The sequence below is a fragment of the Pygocentrus nattereri genome, chromosome 17, assembly GCF_015220715.1.
Source record: "Pygocentrus nattereri isolate fPygNat1 chromosome 17, fPygNat1.pri, whole genome shotgun sequence".
In the NCBI taxonomy this organism is placed as follows: Eukaryota; Metazoa; Chordata; class Actinopteri; order Characiformes; family Serrasalmidae; genus Pygocentrus; species Pygocentrus nattereri.
Window position 1 is genome coordinate 12984123 of NC_051227.1, and position 20626 is coordinate 13004748.

General features: G+C 41.9%; 1 protein-coding gene across 2 annotated transcripts in view; it reads left to right on the forward strand.

Moving 5' to 3' along the window:
- grin3ba (glutamate receptor, ionotropic, N-methyl-D-aspartate 3Ba) overlaps positions 1 to 20626 on the forward strand; it is a 141805-nt gene that overhangs the window by 104867 nt on the left and 16312 nt on the right. For both annotated transcript variants that reach the window (XM_037546632.1, XM_037546633.1), the window contains exon 7: positions 6505 to 6656. In XM_037546632.1, the coding sequence (XP_037402529.1) occupies positions 6505 to 6656 (152 nt within the window). The remainder of the gene's footprint in view (positions 1 to 6504; positions 6657 to 20626) is intronic.

A 20626-nucleotide genomic window follows, 5' to 3' on the forward strand; every position in this document is an offset into this window, starting at 1 on the left:
ATCAAAGTCATAGATCCTGTCCTTAATCACTGAAATGACAGAGCAGCCCAGGTAGAACTAACCTGGCTCCAGCAAGGCTTTATTTCTTGGATCCAGTGTTTTGGTTCTAGCTCCAGTTCTCTCAGGTAGTGTCCTCACTATGACTGCTCATTTTGATTCTACATTCATTTGGCTGTGATGTTATCTGCCTGTTCTCTGACCCCTGCTGTGATTTTAATAGAGCAACACTGTTAACGCTCGCTCACACTTTCACCCGCAGCCTTCCGCACTCTTTCATTACAGTTTTCCCACTTAGCTAAGGTGCCAATATTTCTAGAGGGCCCCATACCTGTACAGGAGCAGCAAACGCTTGTCTGTGAATGAATACAGAATCAGGATCTGCCTGTAACTGATCTGACTTTAAAGGACGTTAGTAATCGTGCTCCATCTGGGCTGAAGGCTTTGAGGCGTGCCGTGTGGGAAGTGAAGCTGCACCTGTTACCACCTGCTGTGGGCGCAGGATTTCCATTGACTTCTGGTGTGACGCTCTCACACACTGCTGAATTATTTCTGATTTGTGGTTCACTGAAGAAACGACGTGGACAGAGCAGATGCTGAACTTTTCATTCATATGTTCATATGTGTTCAGTCTTGATTTGCAGAAAGAAAAAAATCTTTTACAGAAGAAAAAATGGCAGATTTTAGCCGAATGTAACCGAATCTTCCTCTGTTTGGAGGGGAAACCAGGTCACTAAGATTAAATAGCACTTTTCTATTATTATTTCTCTGATTTTTCTTTTTTATCCTGTTTCATAGTCGCTCTGCATCTGAAAAACAGCTAGTCACAAAACCAACTTTCAACCATTTTTAATAGAAAAGAGTATTTTTAAGAGCTTTAACTTAGAAACTTGTATAAAACAGATTCGTGTTTATTTTTTTTGTCATTAAAAAGATGAATTTATTTAAAAATGTATTTGCCTCAGAGGTTTTGGTCAGTGGTGTTATCAGGACTCTTATTTTACATTTTATCACAGTATTTCCAGCCCTATTAAACTGCTTCTTTGAGTCGAGGCTCATCAGAGAGGAAGCGTCTCAAGGCGTGAGATGGCGAGTCACACTAGCTCACAATATTTAATTAATCATTTTATTGAGTTTAATTACTCATAAATTCTTATATATCAGGCAGCTCAGAACGTCTATGTATCACCAGTTTTATGTGCTTTAATGGCTGTTTAATCAAATTTTTGTCAATATAATGGCAAATCATTTTATTACTTATTTTAAATAGTTACCCAAGGTCACCTGACCATCAACGAGTCGGCCAATTTACAGAATTCTCAGTTTTAACCAGAATGTCACTGGAGTCACTGTCACTGGTGTTACACCATATCCATAAAACACCAGTGACTGTAAAACGTGTTTGGAATTAAACTTTCTGCATAAAAATATCAGGCGTAACATTCTGACCACCTCCTTGTTTCTACACTCATTGTCCATTTTATCAGCTCCACTTACTGTATAGCTGCACTTTGTAGTTCTACAGTTACAGACTGTAGTCCATCTGTTTCTGATACTTTGTTACCCCCTTTTACCCTGTTCTTCAGTGGTCAGGACCTCCATGGACCCTCACAGAGCAGGTACTATTTGGGTGGTTGTGCTGGTCTGAGTGTAACAGACACAGCAGTGCTGCTGGAGTTTTTAAACACTGTGTCCACTCACTGTCCACCCTATTAGACACTCCTACCTCGTCGGTCCACCTTGTAGATGTAAAGTCAGAGATGACAGCTCATCTGCTGCTGCACAATTTGTGTTTGTCGTCCTCTGGTCCTTCATCAGTGGTCACAGGACGCTGCTCACAGGACGCTGTTGGCTGGATATTTTTGGTTGGTGGACTATCAGTCCAGCAGCAACACTGAGGTGTTTAAAAACTCCAGCAGCACTGCTGTGTTTGATCCACTCAGACCAGCGCAACACACAGCGTAGAAACAAAGAGGTGGTCATAATGCCTGATCAGTGTATATGCTAATAGATCTTAATGAACATATTAAGATTACTTAGTGTTTTAAAAATGTATCCACCTGGATTTCCACTCCAAGTGGAGAATGACTTATACTGAACATTGATCCATAATAAATGACTCTTGGCAATGAATCACGTTGTCAATGTAAAAGGACCGTTTCCTCTACGATGTGTGAGCCGAGCTCAGCGTGCAGCATGACCATCAGGTGTGAGTGTGAGAGAGATTATACACCCACGGCAGAAACTCGGCTCAGTGAGATACTAATATCCAATTAAAACTGCAGTGGAAGGTAAACACAGCATCACAGCGTCTGCCTTTCTGCAGATCATGTTCGAGTTGAGCAGATACACACATGGAAAAAATACATTCCAAATGCATTTATCAAATATATTTTGCAAAGTATGAAAATGGCTAAAAAAAAGTATTGGTTAAATATGTTTAAAATGCATTTATATGTCACCAGTGACTGAAATGTACATAATAACATGTAATACCTCCTCCAGCATGAACAACAGCTGCGATTTGATTTGGCCTGGACCGGGCAAGTTAGTGGATGTGGGTGAAATCAGTGTTCAGCCACTCCTGCATCAAAGAATTGCGCAGTTCAGCCAGATTCCGTGGATCCTTCCCTGGCATCTTACTCACTGCTCCAGTTTGTCCCACAGATTTTCAAGAGGATTCAAATCTGGGGATTTCTGTGGGCCAGTCCAGATGTGTGAACACACCTGAATGTTTCCCCATGCCAGTCAGTCCCATCTGCAGCCTTGGAATAATGGGAATGTGATATTTCTCCATAAGATGATGAGCAAAAGGCAACACCAGGTTGTCTAGCAGCTCAATGTCAGCACTCACCTCAACCAAAGAGCCCATTTCTACATAGTTAAAACGCCCCCAGAACATCAGAGCTCCTCAAGCTTAAACCACAAATTGCATGCTGGCCTCATCGAAGGCTTCCTGAGGCCTCTTGCGTGCTGCTCTGCTTCAGATGTTCATGATATGCAGTTTCTTGCAGAGAGTTCTTTCGGAAATTGGTTGTGAAGAACATGTTTTGACTTCTAGAAGCAATTCTTGTCTCGAAGCAAGCTGTAAAACACACCAGCGGTCCCTGTCCTGTTGTGTCTTTTGGCCATAATTCTGGTGAGAATTTCCTGTAGACTAGGAATTTTGCTACTGTTGGTGGACCTTATGGCCGCATGCATCGATACACCTGCAAACACAGCTACTTCCTTCACACTGGGGCCTTTGGCACACCCAAATGCAGTCACTCCTTTATGCCGATCATTAAAATCTGCTTCGTGACCCATTTTCATTTTCCACACATCAAACGAGACATTGACTGCACTGTACCACCTCTTCTCAATCCATGAATGCCGTCACACACATTGTTATTTATAGGCCGATCATCCTCGTGCAACACCATCTGCAGGAGCTCGACGACAGTACTGACTTTACATTAACCATGTACGTATGCAGTAAGACACTCTCATGAAATGTGTTTCAAATTAACAAGATATAAAATCATAACTGCATTTTCAAGAGTATTGGTACCTACAACATTCACGTTTGTCTTGTTAAAGGTTTATTTTCTAATATTTAAAATTAAGATACTGGAAAATAAAGTCCTTTCAAAAGGTATCAGACAGTAAAATGCATTAGACAGGATTTTAGCTATTTTCATACATGTATTTATTTTTGCATGGTACATTTCTGTGTGTAATGTTTCCCCATACATTTTAAAATATATTTGATTAATATGGCAATATATTCGGAACTACCTTTTAGTAGTTGGAATGTATTTAGACAAGGACTGCAATGTATTTGAAATGTTCAAATATATAAAAATAAATGTCCAGAAATTTTTTTCCATGTGGGTAGAATAAGCAGCGCTGGCTGAAGATGAGCTGCAGTTTGAATCTGCTTGTTTCAAAGTTGCAGATAACAGTGCTGCCTTTAGTCTAATGCACACAGACCAGCTCGGATGGTTTAAGTGTTTTCCTCCAGGTTTTGGCCTCCTGCTTCCCTGGATGCGTTGTTCTTATATTCTTCCTGCACTTTTCAAAAATAGCTTCCAGGAGCGATGCAGGAAATCTGTTGCAGTGTCCTTGATAAAAGCTCTTTTTATAAAATATGAATAAGAAGATACAGTAGATGTTTAGTTTTTTATAAAGGAAGAATAAATTTGCTGAATGAAACATAATTTCCAGCCTAAGATTTGCAGGTTTTCTCAGCTAATTGATTAACTGAAGTTATAATGGACCAACTAATCGATTACAAAAATAGTTGCAGCCAGTGTGTAAAATCCCCCCTGGTATTCAGGGGGTCTCATGTTGGCTGGCTTCTCCAGCACTGGCTTGCTGCTAACTCACTAATAATAGCAGCACTGATTGGTTTAACAGTTCTTCGTCTGTAAAGTCTCTCTTCTAGTGCAGTTCTGTGCTCGTGGGTTGCAGTAATAATGTGAGAATTAAACCTACAGCACTAGAGAGCTGATCAAAACTTGACCACTGCACTCCCACTATTGTCCTTCAGTGGACGGTGCGGTGAGTGTGGGAGGTGGTCAATGAGAGCCGTCTAGCAGCTGGAATAAAACAGCAGGCCGTTCAATTAACAGCTTTAGAGTCTCTGCAAACCTTACGATAAAGCCTGGTCTAATGGAGTCAGGGCTAATCAAGAGAAGCCACCGCAGAGCCGTGCTCTGTTCACACAGAGACAGGAGGAAAATCCTTCAGCTGCCGTTTTATAGAGTGCTGAGCCATTTATGACTGCTCAAATTCACTCCATTAGGAATATTACAGCAGGCAGCCAGCTCAGACACCTCACCAACAGCAGGGAAAAGTTCAAAAGTGAGCAGAGGAAGGTGATTGAGAGGAGACAGAAAGAGAAGAGAAGAGAGGACAGAAGAAAGAAACAAGACAGGAAAAAGTAGGGAATATCACTCCTCTCCAGGTTTTCTATTTCCCGCTCCTCACTCCCTGACTTCGCTCCATACTTTGTAAGATATGATTCAATGGTTGCCCATAAACAAAAACAAAATTCTGTGCTACACAGGCATTTTATAGTGCCAGTTATCCAACTACAACCCAGAAAAACTTTAGAGGACTGTGTGGGGTAAAAAGGACAAAGTCTAAGGCCCAGTCCCTTTTCTTCTTTTTACCCCTACCCCTTGTTTTCAAGTGTAACTGAAACTGAGTTACAAGGGATAGTGGTTGAAATCTTCCCCCTATGAAAAGGGACGACCCTTTTAAGAACCAGATACGTCATCAGTTGTCATCAGCAACCTTTACGTAAACAGATGAGACGAGGTTTTCTGGCCATTTCCAATGTGCTGACTCCAGCTGTGGTGATCTCACTTGTGTGTCACATGACAGGACAGGTGAATCATTTAAAATAGCCTGGGAAAAATAATCAAGACGTGTTTTCCTGCTTTGTCTCCAGACTATAGCAATAATGGTGTTTCACACAGGGGGGCAATTATTTATCCTCGCCACCAAGGCGTATCTGGTTCTTGAAGGGTCGTCCCATTTCATAGGGGGAAGACTTCAACTACTATCCCTTGTAACTCAGTTTCAAGGGGGAGGGTTACACTCAAAAACAAGGGGTAGGGGTTTTGCAGATGATTCGCAGGGCATTCTGGCAATTTTCTCATAACACTCTGTAGCGCACCTCTGAAAAATCTGTTTGAAGGGCCAAATAGACCTAACATTACACCCTACCCCTCCATCTCAACAACAATCGGGACAACCCTACCCCTAGACATGAATGCGCAAAACAGAGGGGTAGGGCTAAGTGTTAGGGGCAAGAGGTGAAAAGGGATTGTGCCTAAATCTTGGCCTTCACACTTCACCAGTTATGCTCCTTTGAATGGCTTCTGGGTCCCATTCTTGGTCCCTGCTCAGAGTCTCTGAGTCAGTTCCATTCCTGGTCTTGTCCCTGTCCCTGTCTTGGTTCCTATCTCTTTACACATCCTAGTACAGTGAGTGTTACACTGTGTCAATCTCTGTCCCTGTCTCCATCCCCAGCCATGTCACTCTTTCTGTCCCAGCCCTTGCTACTCTTTCTTTCCTACCTCTGTCCCTGTCCCAGTCTTCCTGCCCTGGTCCCTGTGTCTGTCTTAATTCCAGTCCCTGCATGTGCCCTCGTCCCGGGCGCCAGACTGTTCCAGTCCCTGTGCTCTGTCCCTGTTCCTGTTTGGTGTTTTTTTTTGTTTTTGCCATTGTTCTAAACCAGTTCATGTCACTGTTCCTGTTTCTTTTTACTTTGTCTGTCCCAGTGGCTGTCCCTGCATCTTTTCCACTCCATCTTAGTTTTTTTTCCTGTCTATGTCCCCATCTATGTACTGTACTGTTGTACTATGTTTGTACTGTTATGAAGTTTATGTCCAACAGTAAACAATAAATGGGAATATGTGTTGTTTTTTCTTTCTTTCATGGCAAGATTTGATTAGGTGTACAGTTAAGAATAAAGCTTACAGATTATTTAATAAGATATCTCGCTCTGCTTCTCAGGTTATGGGATCGGTCTGCCCCAGAACTCTCCTCTGACCCGTAACGTGTCCGAGTATGTTAGTCGCTATAAGTCTGATGGCTACATGGACATGCTGCACGACAAATGGTACAAAGTGGTCCCATGTGGAAAGAGGGTCTTCGCCGTGACTGAGGTAAGATTGATGGAGAAACTGTGTGGTGCGTGTATAACCTGATATAAATAATTGGAAAAACATAACGAGTTCAGATGCTTCCAGTCAGGTGTACCGCATGATCCAGTTAAGCAGTTAACATCCTAGTGTGCTCTGTGGCAGGCATAAAAAAGTTGAGCAGGCCCAGCTGACTTCAATTTTGGATCAAGATGGCGAGAGGAATACATCTTAGTGATTTTGAAAGAGGATTCTTTATTGGGCCATGATTTGAAACAAATTCATTCACAAAGACTGCGTTCAACTGGCTCACTAAATTAAAGTGGTGTGTGGGAAAGACAGCAGTAAACAGGGTTGCTGATTGTAGTCACTTATTCAGTGAACATGATGCTCATTTATTAGTGTGATATGGAGAAAAACAGAAAAGAAGCTGTTCCTCAAGTGACTGACCGCATCGATGCAAGATACTGTATGATCAGACCGTCAGTAAGAACAATCCAATTACAGCCCCATTTCCAAAAAATTGGGACACTGCGCAAAATCTAAATACAAACAGAATGCAATGTTATGCAAATCACAAACCATTTATTTAAAGTAAAAATACAACAAAGTAAGAGTAAAATACAACAAAGACTTGCTGCAGTTTTGAAAGTGAAATGTTTGAGATTTCAGCTGCTCAACAATTCAGGGTCTCCTTTGTTGTGTTTCTCATTTTATAATGTGCCAAATGTTCTCAGTGGTGACAGGTCTGGACTGCAGGCAGGTCAGTTTATGAACTGACTCTATGAAGTTACTTCTATGAAATTACTGCTGTAATACATGCAGAATGTGGTTTGACATTGTTTTGCTAAAATAAGCAAGGTGTCCTTCCCTGAAAAAGAAGCCGTCTGGACGGCAGCATATGTTGCTAAACATGTATATGTCATTCAGCATTAATGGAGCCTTCACAGATGAGCATGTCACCCATGCCATGTGCACTAATGCCCCCCTAAACCATGATGAATACTGGCTTTTGGACTGGGCACTGATAAGCTGAGTGGTTTTTAGCCCAGAGGTCCATGATTTCCAAAAAGAATTTCAAATGTTGATTCGTTGGACCACAGGACACTTTTCCACTTCAACTCAGTCCATTTTAAATGAGCTCAGGCCCAGAGAAGGTGGCAGCGTTTCTGGATCCTGTTTATATTTGATTTCTTCTTTGTGTTTTAGAATTTTAACTTGTGTTTGTGGATGCAGTGATGACACAGCTGGTTTTCAGAAGTGTTTCTGAGCCCATGCAGTGATTTCCACTACAGAATCATGTCTGTTTTTAATGCAGTGCTGCCTGAGGGCCCAAAGATCACAGCCACTCAATACTCAATACTTTTTGGCCTCATCCCTTGTTTATTAGATTGCTCCAGATTCTGTAAATCTTTTAATGATATTATGTACAGTAGTCGATGAAAAACAAAAGTTCTTTGCTATTTTATGTAGAGAAACGTTATTCTTAATTTGTTCATGCTGAGATGCTTTTTTTTATGCCGACTCATGTTACTGACCAGTTAATTAAGCCAATTAACCAAAAATTAATTCAGTTAATTAATATTTTAGCATTACACAACTTTATCAGCCTTTTGTTGCCCCGTCCCAACTTAGAGTGTGATTGTTTGCTATTATTTTAGAATGTGTTAAATTCAAGATGAGTATATATTTAAAAAAAAACATTTCCCAGTTTCAACATATGTTGTCTTTGTGCTATTTTAAATCAAATATCGGGTTTACATGATCTGCACATCATTGCCTTTTGTTTTTATTTACATTTTGCACAGCGTCCCAACTTTTTGGAAATGGGGTTATACATTTAGAGGGATGTTATAGGAGGGCAGCAGCACATTAACCTCTTCACAAAGATGAATGACCATCTGAGATGTCAGTGGTGTGAAAAACATTTGCATTTATCTACTGGAAAAACTTGTCCCTTTGTTCTTAAACCTCTGAATGCATTTTTTTTTGATGGTGAACCTTAACCCATCCTAGTTCATTAAGGACACTTTTCTGGACACTCTTTAATAACCAAGCATATTTGCATCATCTATTTAAGATGTGTTTGAGCATTCCACTGCATCCTAAATTGCCCCGTCTCAACTTTTTTGAAAGTAATGCAGGCATCCGTTTCAGAACGAAATGAAGGTAAAACATTACGTATCTTGTATTTGTACTGTTCTAGTGCATGAAAATTAGACTACATAAAGGTTTTCCGGATGGTCTGCAGGGAGACATTTTACTCTAAAAGCTCCTTCTGTCTGACTCGACTGTCTCCCGCAATCTGATAGCCATTTCATCAGAGAGACGCTGTGTCACTGCAATCCATTCTCATTCCTGAGAGGTGTGTGTCAGTTCTACTAACTCACACCTGCGGCTCTGAGCCACCAGCACACACTCCATCAGTGGAGATGCGGTCCAGCACCTCGCAGGACCTGAGGCGCTCCTACAAGACATGACGTTGTCTCAGCCGGTCTGGCTTCATTAAGGCAGGAGTTCAGAGAGACATCAAATTTGCAGTTTTTTTTTTCCTCTGAATAAAATCAGTCTAAGTATTTCATGACATGCTGTTATCCATAAAAATGGACAAAAGTACAGACACAATCCAGATGACATTTTACACCTATGCAGTGCTTTCTCCTATGTTCATATACACCACTCAGTGGAACAATGCATTTCTCATATGTTCCTTAGGAGAAATAACATGTAGGCATGAGAGACTTCTGGCTAAAATAAACATTATAACAGTCAACCATGACATTGAAACTGAGAATCAGTGTTCAAATTACACTGGATTTTATGGAGGTCTCTCTTCAACAGTATTGGTGGGTGGTCCAAACTTTGGGACTACTTTTCAGAATCAGAATCAGAATACTTTATTGATCCCAGAGGGAAATTTTAAACTGTAGCTTAATGATGACCTGTGGCATGAGTCCCCATTTGGTTATTTTGCTACATGTGTGTGAATGAGAGGGAGGCAGGTGGAAAGGTGAAGATGCAAGGAGTAGAGGTCGTAAAGGTGGATGACTTCAAATATCTTGGGTCAACCATCCAGAGCAATGGACAGTGTAGAAAAGAGGTGAGGAAGAGGGTGCAGGCAGGATGGAGTGGGTGGAGACGGGTGTCAGGGCTGATGTGTGACAGAAGGATAGCAGCAAGAGTGAAAGGGTAGGTTTACAAGACAGCAGTGCGTCCTGCTATGATGTATGGTTTGGAGACTGTGGCTCTGTTTAAAAGACAGGAGGCTGAGCTGGAGGTGGTGGAGATGAAGATGCTGAGATTTTCGTTGGGGGTGACAAGGCTGGACAAGATTAGAAATGAGCAGATCAGAGGGACAGTGAAGGTGGAGCAGTTTGGAGATAAAGCCAGAGAGGCCAGGTTGAGATGGTTTGGACATGTGTTGAGGAGGAATAGTGGATATATTGGTCAAAGAATGTTGGAGATGGAGCTGCCGGGTAGAAGGAGAAGAGGTAGACCTCAGAGAAGGTTTATGGATGTAGTGAAGGTGGACATGGAGATGGTTGGTGTAAAAGTAGAGGAGGCAGTAGATAGGGCAAGATGGAGGCAGATGATCCGCTGTGGTGACCCCTAAAGGGAGCAGCCGAAAGAAGATGATTTTATTTATATATATATATATATATAGACTATTTCTATATCCTACAGAATATGCATGTATTTCACACATCTAACACAGCAGAAATGAACTGACTTGTGGCAGAGGCGGCATCCTATGACAGTGCCATGTTTAAAGTCACTGAGCTCTTCAGTACAACCTTCTACTGCCTGTGTTTGTCCATGGAGACTTCGTGACTGTGCTTGATTTTATACACCTGTTAGAAATGGGTGTGGCTGAAACACCTGAACTTGGTGATTAGGAGGGGTGTCCACATGCTTTTTAAATCAGTCTCCTCAGAGCAGGATACACACCTTATACCTGTGTATACACACCACTACACTACTGCTTATATGAGCTTACAGTAGTACAAACCATGAGGCAACAACCAAAATATTTGTAAATGACCACTGAGTGACTACAATATACCAGCTATCACATCCATCACATCCAGTCACAAGCATGAGAAAGCCAACACCTTCCTGCCATTACTCAGTTGTTCAATTTTCAAAAATGGTCAAAATATCCATGTTTTCCTTGAAGCTCATGCGAAACATATTAGCATATTTTACTTTGTTGCGGTTTCAAAGTGACTCTTCCAGTAGTGAGCTCTAGTTTAGACCTGCAGCCTCCATTTCCCATTTCTAACAAACCACTGATTAGGCTGTTGCTCATATTCACAGTCAGTGATGTATCTAGAACTTCCAGAAGGCCTAGAGTTATGTTTTTTTCTCATGAGATCCCATCCTGTGGAAAAGAAAGTGTGATTGGTTGATTACTCTGCCATTTAATAATTATGCTTATGGTTAATCTCATGTATTAGGACTTCTCTTCAACTCCTAAAGTCCTAACCAATAGGAGAGCTCGCTAAGATGGATAATTCCTGATTGGATAATTGTCTGAAGCATTTAAACAAGAGTAGTGCTGTAATAACAGCAGAGGTTAAATGCATATTTCATTCCCAGCAATCATTTGCCCTTTTCTGAAGTCCTTGAAGGCCTTTAGGGGGCCCTCCAATAAACCCTCAGGACACAAACAAGCCAGCTCTCACAGGGCAACTTAAAAACACGTGTGTCTTTACTTTACATTCAGCTTGGAATAGACACACATCTACCTTGCTGGAGGAGAGCCAGAGCAAGCGTTCAGGAAAGACGGGCATCTGCTGAGTCTAATTTGATTTCATTTTTATTTTTCACATTAACCAAAGATGCATAAACTGGCTCCCCTAAATTTTAGATTTTATTGTTTTCAGGGGCGCTCACGTCTCTTTCAGGAGAGCTTGGCTCCCTCCAGCTCTTCTGTAATTCTAACGCTGCAGAGAAGCCTCTCAGTCTGGGATATGAAATGAGTTTGTGTCTTTAGTTGCAGATGAAGAGGAGTGTTATTATCTCAGCAGATCTATTGTGTGATTCCAGATCTCCACTGGAACTCAGCAGGAATGTTCTTTCACTCAGGGCTCTTTTCTCAGGAGAAGCAGGAGCAGCAAGAGAGATGAACATCAATCTACACCTGACATCACTTGTCTAGGAGAGACTACAGAGATATTAAGGAGAGGGTTTTATCTTTTCTCTGGGCTGGTTGCTTTATGTAAATAAATACATATTTAAGCAATAGAACACGAGAGAGTGTGTTATCTCAAAATAACATTACAGCTGTGATTTGGAGCCAATACCATTCGCCAAACGTGTCGTCTGATCTTCAGAGTCTGACCAAATCAGACTGAGCCATAAAACTGACCCAATATCAGGTTCAGCTCAGTTTGGTGAGTTTTTTTCCAGATCAGTATTAATGTTGTTTTGTTCCAGCCAGTCTGTAAAGCTTCTTCCAGCCCGTTTAGTTTGGGTTCATTTCTGGCTGATTCCAGGTTGTTCAGCTGTTCTTCTGTCACAGCTGCCGAATGAAAAGCTGCTCAGTGGTGACGACAGTTTGTGAATTTAGTGTCGTCTCATCTTTAGAGTCGGACCAAATCGGCTGTCGATCAGATGTGATCTTAACAGTGTCCGTTTTCTGTTTGTGGCAAAGTAAGAAGTAAAAACGTTTGCATGGGTTGAGCGTCTCCTACAGCTGTCGAAGTCGTTTCTTAGCAACAGCGTCTGAGTGGAGTGATAGTGTTTGTGAAAAACCTGTGATGTTATGGTGAAATAACAGCATCGTTAGACGCTTCTCAACCAATCAGCTTGCGCGACCAGAACGAACTGTTGTATAAAGATAAATCGTTTAATCTTAAAGTACTTCTGAAGTTCAAAAGTTTCAAAAGAACCTTGTATAGATAAAGTTAAGTTATACTGTTTTGATCCCACAACCGGGGAAATTCCATCTCCGCATTTAACCCATCCATGCAAGTGAAACACCACACACACACTAGGGGGCAGTGAGCACACTTGCCCGGAGCGGTGGGCAGCCCTATCCATGGCGCCCGGGGAGCAATTGGGGGTTAGGTGTCTTGCTCAAGGACACCTCAGTCATGGACTGTCGGCGCTGGGGATTGAACCGGCAACCTTCCGGTCACAGGGCCAGTTCCCTAACCTCCAGCCCACGACTGCCCCTAAAACAGTAAAAACAGTATTTATAGGTAACAGTGAGTTACACAGTGTCAGAAACCACATAATTAACTCTATTAGAGACACTGAAGAGTTTGAGAAGTGTGTAAGGGAATTTGGCACCGTGCTGATTGGTGGGGAATAAAGGTTTGTGTTACGTTACATGCTACGTTAGTCTCATAGCTCCTTTGCTAAGACTAAAGAAGCAAACGTCAAACACCAAACATATATTTGATGATCATGTTTTTATTTCAAAAATAAAATTCTTGATAAATCTAAATCTTTCACAAAAATCTCAAGCTAAAATCATTCAGAACTTGTAATACTTTGTTAGCCCCCTTTTACCCTGTTTTTCAGTGGTCAGGACCCCCATGGACCCTCACAGAGCAGGTACTATGTGGGTGGTGGATCATTCTCAGCACTGTAGTAACACTGACATGGTGGTGGTGTGTTAGTGTGTGTTGCGCTGGTCTGAGTGGATCAGACACAGCAGTGCTGCTGGAGTTTTTAAACACCTCAGTGTCGCTGCTGGACTGAGAATAGTCCACCAACCAAAGATATCCAGCCAACAGCGTCCTGTGGGCAGCGTCTTGTGACCACTGATGAAGGATTAGAGGATGACCAACACAAACTGTGCAGCAGCAGATGAGCTGTCGTCTCTGACTTTACATCTACAAGGTGGACCGACAAGTTAGGCGTGTCTAATAGAGTGGACAGTGAGTGGACACAGTGTTTAAAAACTCCAGCAGCACTGCTGTCTGATCCACTCGTACCAGCACAACACACACTAACACACCACCACCACCACGTCAGTGTTACTGCAGTGCTGAGAATGACCCACCACCCAAATAGCACCTGCTCTGTGAGGGTCCATGGGGGTCTTGACCACTGAAGAACAGGATAAAAGGGGGCTAACAAAGTATCTAAGAAACTGTAGAACTACAAAGTTCACCTATACAGTAAGTGGAGCTGATAAAATGGACAATGAGTGTAGAAACAAGGAGGTGGTCAGAATATTATGGCTGATCGGTGTATTTCTGTACGCACAGCTCATACTGGTGGAGTTTAAGCCTTCATTTCTTGTTGACTGCACCAAACACTGCATGGCTGACTAACTAAAATTGGATTGAAGGGAAAACCTGATGCCATCAACTATATCCCTCTAATTCCATGTGATCCGTGAATGGGTGACTTCGTGAGGAGGAACAATGACGTTTGTGTTGAGCGGACACTGCCAGCTGGAGGACGATATCTCTATGCTGGGGAGTTGTCTGTCCCTCCTGGAGCAGAGCCAATCCCCAGCAGCACAGACACCCTGTAAACCTGCTCCCCAAGGCCGTAAATCTCCTCTCAGCAGCAGACTGCGGCCAACACAGCCTCCTGCCCAAGGGCATAACTGTTGAAGCGACTGTTTAGCCAACACATTTACACAAGTTTCCCCTTAGTTCAAACATAGCCGAGCAAATAGATTGATGATGGACTGAACCAAGGTTTCTGACACTGTAAGTACATTAGCATAGTTAAAATAGTAGCAGCCACCTGGAAGACTGTATTTTGTTGGATAACAGCGTCGCATACAGTCTCTGAAACCACATGATATAGTCTGAGTATTATAGTGTTACTGAACACCTCTGCCCAGCCTGTGGTAAGTGTTTGGTGATGTAAATATGCTGTTAGCACCATAATAATAGGACATGAGGTCAAATTAGCTACCTTAGGCTTATGGCTCCAGTGCAAAACTAAAGCAACATTTGTACACAGAACACAAAAAAAAATGGGATGCTTGCCTACAAAGTTAGACTTGGCTTCAAATTTTCATGTTGTGTCGTATCGTGACTAGCATGTTAGTCTGCTACTGCTGCTTTAGAGGGCGGCGCTGAGCGACGTTTATTTGATGGTCGTTAATGACGTCTTTAGAGGGCGGCACTGAGCGATGTTTGTTTATTACGAGAAGCAGAGAAGAAAGAAATTAATGACTAGGCCTGATATAAAAGGATTTTTTAAAAATGTTGCAGACCCTGTGCTAGAATAAATTTATTTACGAGTTTACAAAGGGTAACGAAAGAAATTAAGTGTGATTGATGAGTGGAATTTTACTCTGCTTAAGCACCAGTGGGCCGTTTGGAAAACGCTGAGCAGAAAGCTAAAGGTCTTCCAACTTTGCTTCAGCGGGACATCAGCGGGGACATCAGCGGGACACTATCCTCTTGCTATCTAGAATTAGATACATTTTTGAGTAAAAATGAAGAGCGGGCGAAAACATGCCTCATCTTAACGACCGCTCTCTAAAGGCGTCATTAACGACCATCAAATAAATGAACATCGCTCAGCGCCGCCCTCTAATGGCATCATTAACGACCATCAAATAAACAAACGTCGCTCAGCTCCGCCCTCTAAAGACGTCATTAATGACCATCAAATAAACAAACATCGCTCAGCTCCGCCCTCTAAAGGCGTCATTAACGACCATCAAATAAACAAACGTCGCTCAGCTCCGCCCTCTAAAGGCGTCATTAACGACCATCAAATAAACGAACTTCGCTCAGCTCCGCCCTCTAAAGGCGTCATTAATGACCGTCAAATAAACGAACGACGCTCAGCTCCGCCCTCTAAAGGACTGCAATCATTAGAATTCATATTTGTTGTTTCAGTGTTTTTCTGTGTTCATTATGTATATTTTTGTTATTCTGAGGGGAGCAAAATAACATCTACTTTTACATCGTAGGGCTTTGTTTCCCTCCTCCCAGGCTGACTATGTAATTTTTGTGTACTTTCATGCTGTTTACAGACAAACTCCAAATGCACAAGCGCAGACGGAGAGCATTGTATCTCCTCCTCACTCTCCTTTTCTCTTTTTTTCCCTGTTAATTAAATTAGCCAGAGCTCTTCAAACGACTAATTGGTCCACGTCCAACAGTAAAATCAAGAGAAGGAACGAGACGTGGGATTAGACAGCCAACGCGAAGTGCTAAATTTGGCACCGTGTCAGGACAGACAGTCGATGTGTGCCATACCTGGATTAGCACGTGGGTAAAGGACTCTGATGTACAACAGCAGCAGAGACTTGTTTTGCTGCAGATCAAAGTCAGAGAGGAAGCTAATTGGATCTCAGAGTTTGCGTCTGTCTTCAAGGTGTTCAAAAGTGTCTTTAGCGACGGGCGATACAGGCTACAAATAACGTTCAAATGGTGAAATCTTGAGCAAAACTCATGCTGACAGATGTTTTGAATACTGTGATGTTTTTTTTTTTATGTAGGCCTTTCTCAGCTTTCAGCTGTGTCGTTAGAGACCTGCGAGTCGCCGTGTGAGATCATATCTACCACAAAACCGAGGCCAGTGTTGACAAAACTGTTCATACGCTGCAAAAAATAATATCTTAGTGAATGTAAACATCTTAAATATAGTCAGTATATCTACTATTTCTCATTATGAGGCTGTTGTAAGAATATTGTGAGATTATTGAACTTATTTCTAGACATTTTTACTTGTTTTATCTTATAAAAGTGTCTGATTTCATTGGCAGATCATGTTCCTTGTTTTAATCATTATTTCTTGAAATTAGCAATTTATCTTCATTATTTCTCCAAACAAGTGAACTAATCTGCCAATGGAATCAGCCTCAGCCAAAACTTTCACCAGATAAAATCACTTAAAACAAGTAAAAATGTACAGAAACAGGTGGAATAACCTTAGAATATTCTTACAGCAGAATCATAATGAGGGATATTAGATTTATTGACTATATTTAAGACGTTTTTACTTGTTAAGGTAATGGTTTTTGCAGTGTATATCTTCCTGGCTGTGTCATAACTCTGACAATGTCTTCAGCCTGTCTATACAGATTAGTTTCTCCATATTATGCCAATCAAGCTGTAAGTCATTGTAAGCAACTGATAAATACACATTGCCAAATAAGTTTATTGCTAAAGCGATACTGTCAATCAGCTAAGACATGCAAGATTAGGGCTGTAGTCAGGACAACCAATGTTAAGTCCAAGACTATGACCAGTAGAGATCAATTCAAGTCCAAAGGCTGAGCGATGTACTAGACAAGGTTCAACCAATCCCACCGCAAGCTGCGTAAGACAAGTTAGTATTTTAGTGACATGCAACAAAAAAAAATGTTTTTTTTTGTTTAGAATGTTTAGTGCAAAAACTCAAAGAAAAACAAACTTTGAATAAATCAAGAGTAGAGGTCAGCAAACATATAAGGACATCTTGGTTACCTTCGGTTTCAAACTAAATTCAGGAATAATTTCTAAAAGGCACATGATATGATGCGTGGTGGGTAGCGCTTTCACCTCACAGCAAGGAGTTCGATTTCTTCGAGTTCTTTCTGTGTGGAGTTTGTATGTTCTCCCATGTCTGCGTGGGTTTCCTCAGAGTTCTCCGGTTTCCTTTCTGCGTGGAGTTTGCATGTTCTCCCCGTGTCAGTGTGGTTTTCCTCCAGGTTCTCCGGTTTCCACCCACGATCCAAAGTCATGCAGTTGGGCCAATTGGAGATGCTAAATTGCCCCTGAGTGTGAGTGACCATGTCTGTCTCTCTGCCCTGTGATGGACTGGCGACCTGTCCAGGGTGTATCCTGCCTTTCGCCCAATGACACCTGGGATAGGATCCAGCACCTAACAGAAACTAAGAAGTTAAAGTAAACTAAATACTTTCACAGACGCGTGGAACACTCACTTTTTTTATGGTTAAACATTAAACACTAGTCATCTACTTTTTCAAATGATTCTGTATGATTGTCAGTAATCAGATCAACACATTTATATGCACATGAGTAACCAGATAATGGGGAAAGTTCAGGTCTACAAGAGTCAGACAGTAATCAGATTTCTGCTTTGCCACCAACCAATAAACTCACAGAAGAAGACGCGACATAAACATAACCTAAACCTCAAAGTTCATGCCGAAACTTTGCTCCACTTTAACTGAAAATATGAACAAACATCATCTAGAAGATGAATATTTAAACCCTTCTTTTGGTCAAACATGTAGTTTCAGAAGTTCAACAGTGACTTGCTGCATCTCATGGCAACGATGCTCGCTTATTTCTGGTACCACCGTCTGATTTCGGTCATGCTCAGATTTGAAAAAAATAAAAGAAATCAGAGTAAGAGCTCACAGCCCTGAGAAATCTGATTACTGAACTCAAATCCAGCCTCTTAATCAGATTACTAGACCTTACTCTGATCTAAGAAATCAGACTGTTCACACAACCATTTGAATAATCAGGTAACTGCAGAAGTCTCATTATGATCGGGTCATTGAGTAGCATGTAAACACACTCATTGACGAATGAATATTAAGTCATGCAGCTCACTGTGTGAGCCTGTTGGTCCTGTTGAATCCAGTAACTGTCTGCATCCCTTTATCCCCCCCAGTCAAACTCTCTCTGAGTGAATTGCTGTCTGTGATAAACAGAGTGTATCAAAACCTTCCACGAACTGAAGATGAACTCGGCCTCCCAGCAGCTGTGGGTGTGTTTGTGTGATCAGCAGACTCTGTCACTTCAGCTCAAGGTCACACTCTGAAAAATCGCAGCAAAAAGAAAGATGGATCCACAGTTTTGTCTTATTCTGCCTCATGTGTTGTATATGTGTATCAAGTGATTGGGGGAGTCCAAACTAGCGGGTGGAATTGGAGACGACTAAATTAGGGAGAAAAATGGGTACAAATTAACATAAAAAATGTTTATATATCGGTGTGTGTGTGTGTGTGTGTACACACACTATATTTCCAAAAGTATTCGGTCGTCTGGCTTCACACACATATGAACTTGAGTGACATCCTATTCTTAATCCATAGGGTTTAATATGATGTCGGCTCACCCTTTGCAGCTATAACAGCTTCAGCTCTTCTATGAAGGCTGTCCACAAGGTTTAGGAGTGTGTTTATGGGAATTTCTGACCGTTCTTCCAGAAGCACATTTGTGAGGTCAGACACTGATGTTGGACGAGAAACCCTGACTCACAGTCTCCGCTCTAATTAATCTCAAAGGTGTTCTATTGGGTTGAGGTCAGGACTCTGTGCAGGCTGATTTTCAGGGTTAAAGGTTGAATCAGCAGTTCTACATTAACTCCAGCATTTAAGACAATTTACTGTTAAACTGTATTGAATAATCAGCAGAGCTTTATTTTACTGTAAAGGAGGATTATTTTATTATTACCTACAGATCTAATTCAGCGGTGAAGCCACAACAGGACAGTAATAGTTGCTGATGCCTGCTCTAGGGCCTAATTTGTGACCACTATTATAAATTGCATTTGGAAAAATGAAGAATTACGCAGCATGGAATGCTGAAACGGGAATTCTGCTTTGTATCCTTTAAAACAGGTGCCAAAGATTCTCTGTATTGCTCAGTAAAGTGGGCTGTAGTACAGGAAGCCCCCTGTTAAATGAAAAGAGACAGTTGTCTTCTTGGTAGAGGCGTAAGCTGGAAGAATGCCCCCTGTGCTGCTGAGATATGTGCATGTGTAGAAGCCCGAACACCCTGAAAAATGTATGTTTTGTTCTTCTGTGCCCAAAACCAGAAATTATTTATTTCATTCTGACAGCTTTGTAGGTGTCTCTGTACTCGAGTGGAAGAGCCATATCTGTATGACAGAGTCCTAGGGGGCAGGATTTCTCCTGTATGGTGCCAGAAAGCAGTTTTTCTCCATGGACTTCAGTTCTAATTAGACAAAATAATGTTTTTTCAAATGCTATTTCCATCTCTTTTTGCTCGTTTTTCTCAAAATTCTTCTTCTTACTTCTTCCTTTGTTGTCAGTGTCTCATAAACGAGAGTGAAGAAACACAGCTTAGTTGTTGTCAAGACCACTGAGGTGAAGATGCTGATGACTCTCTGCAGGTCCTGTAACTGAAATAACTGCCTGGGGGCGAAACCAAACATCAAAACTGTTCCTCTCGGTGGTTCATCCTCAGGCTCTTAGGGAGGTTCTCCTTTTTAGTCTTGGTTCCTCCTCATGCACTTGGGGGGGTTTCTTCTTTTTAGTCTTGGTTCCTCTCAATGGTTCCTCCCAATGGTTCCTCCATATGCTCTTAGGGAGGTTCTCCTATTCAGTCTTGGTTCTTCTCAGTACTTCCTCCTCATGCTCCTAGTGAGGTTCTCCTTTGGGATCTTGGTTCCTCTCAGTGGTTCTTCCTCATGCTATTAGGGAGTTTCTCCTTTTCAGTCTTGGTTCTTCTCAGTAGTTCCCCCTCATGCTCCTAGGGAGGTTCTCCTTTTTGTTCTTGGTTCCTATAAGTGGTTTAGTCATCGTCTTGCTCAGTTGAAAGTTAGACATAGATTTCAGTTGTAAAATCTCTATACAGAGACGTTTAGTTCTGATTTGAGCAGATTTGATTTAACGTTGTTTTGGTTGGTGTCTTGTCTCCTCAGGTGTCTGAGATTGAAGTCAATTTCTGGATCTCTAAATCAGTAACTCCTGCAGTATTTGGACACAGCCTCTGGCCTGTAGTCAGCAGGAATGAAAGTTCTTGCTGGATATTGACTCAGTGATCATACAGCTCCGCTCCCTGAGCCGCTCTGCCCCCTGCTGGCTGATACTGGAATCATCCATCATCCATTGATGCTTATCACAGTGGTGCTGAGAATCAGACGCTCTCCAGAGTGACAGGCTGAAAAATCACCTGCAGATAAACCATCTAAATAGGCAGCGAGGTTTGGGCAGCTGGGAGATGATGCCTGGGGTGTGTGAGATGGTGCTGGAGGGGCTGCGGGGGCTCAGAGCCCATTTAGCAAAGATACCGTGGCTGAAGTAGTTGAACATTCCTGATTTAGTTGCTGCCTGAAACCATCCCTCTCTGTGTGGACGT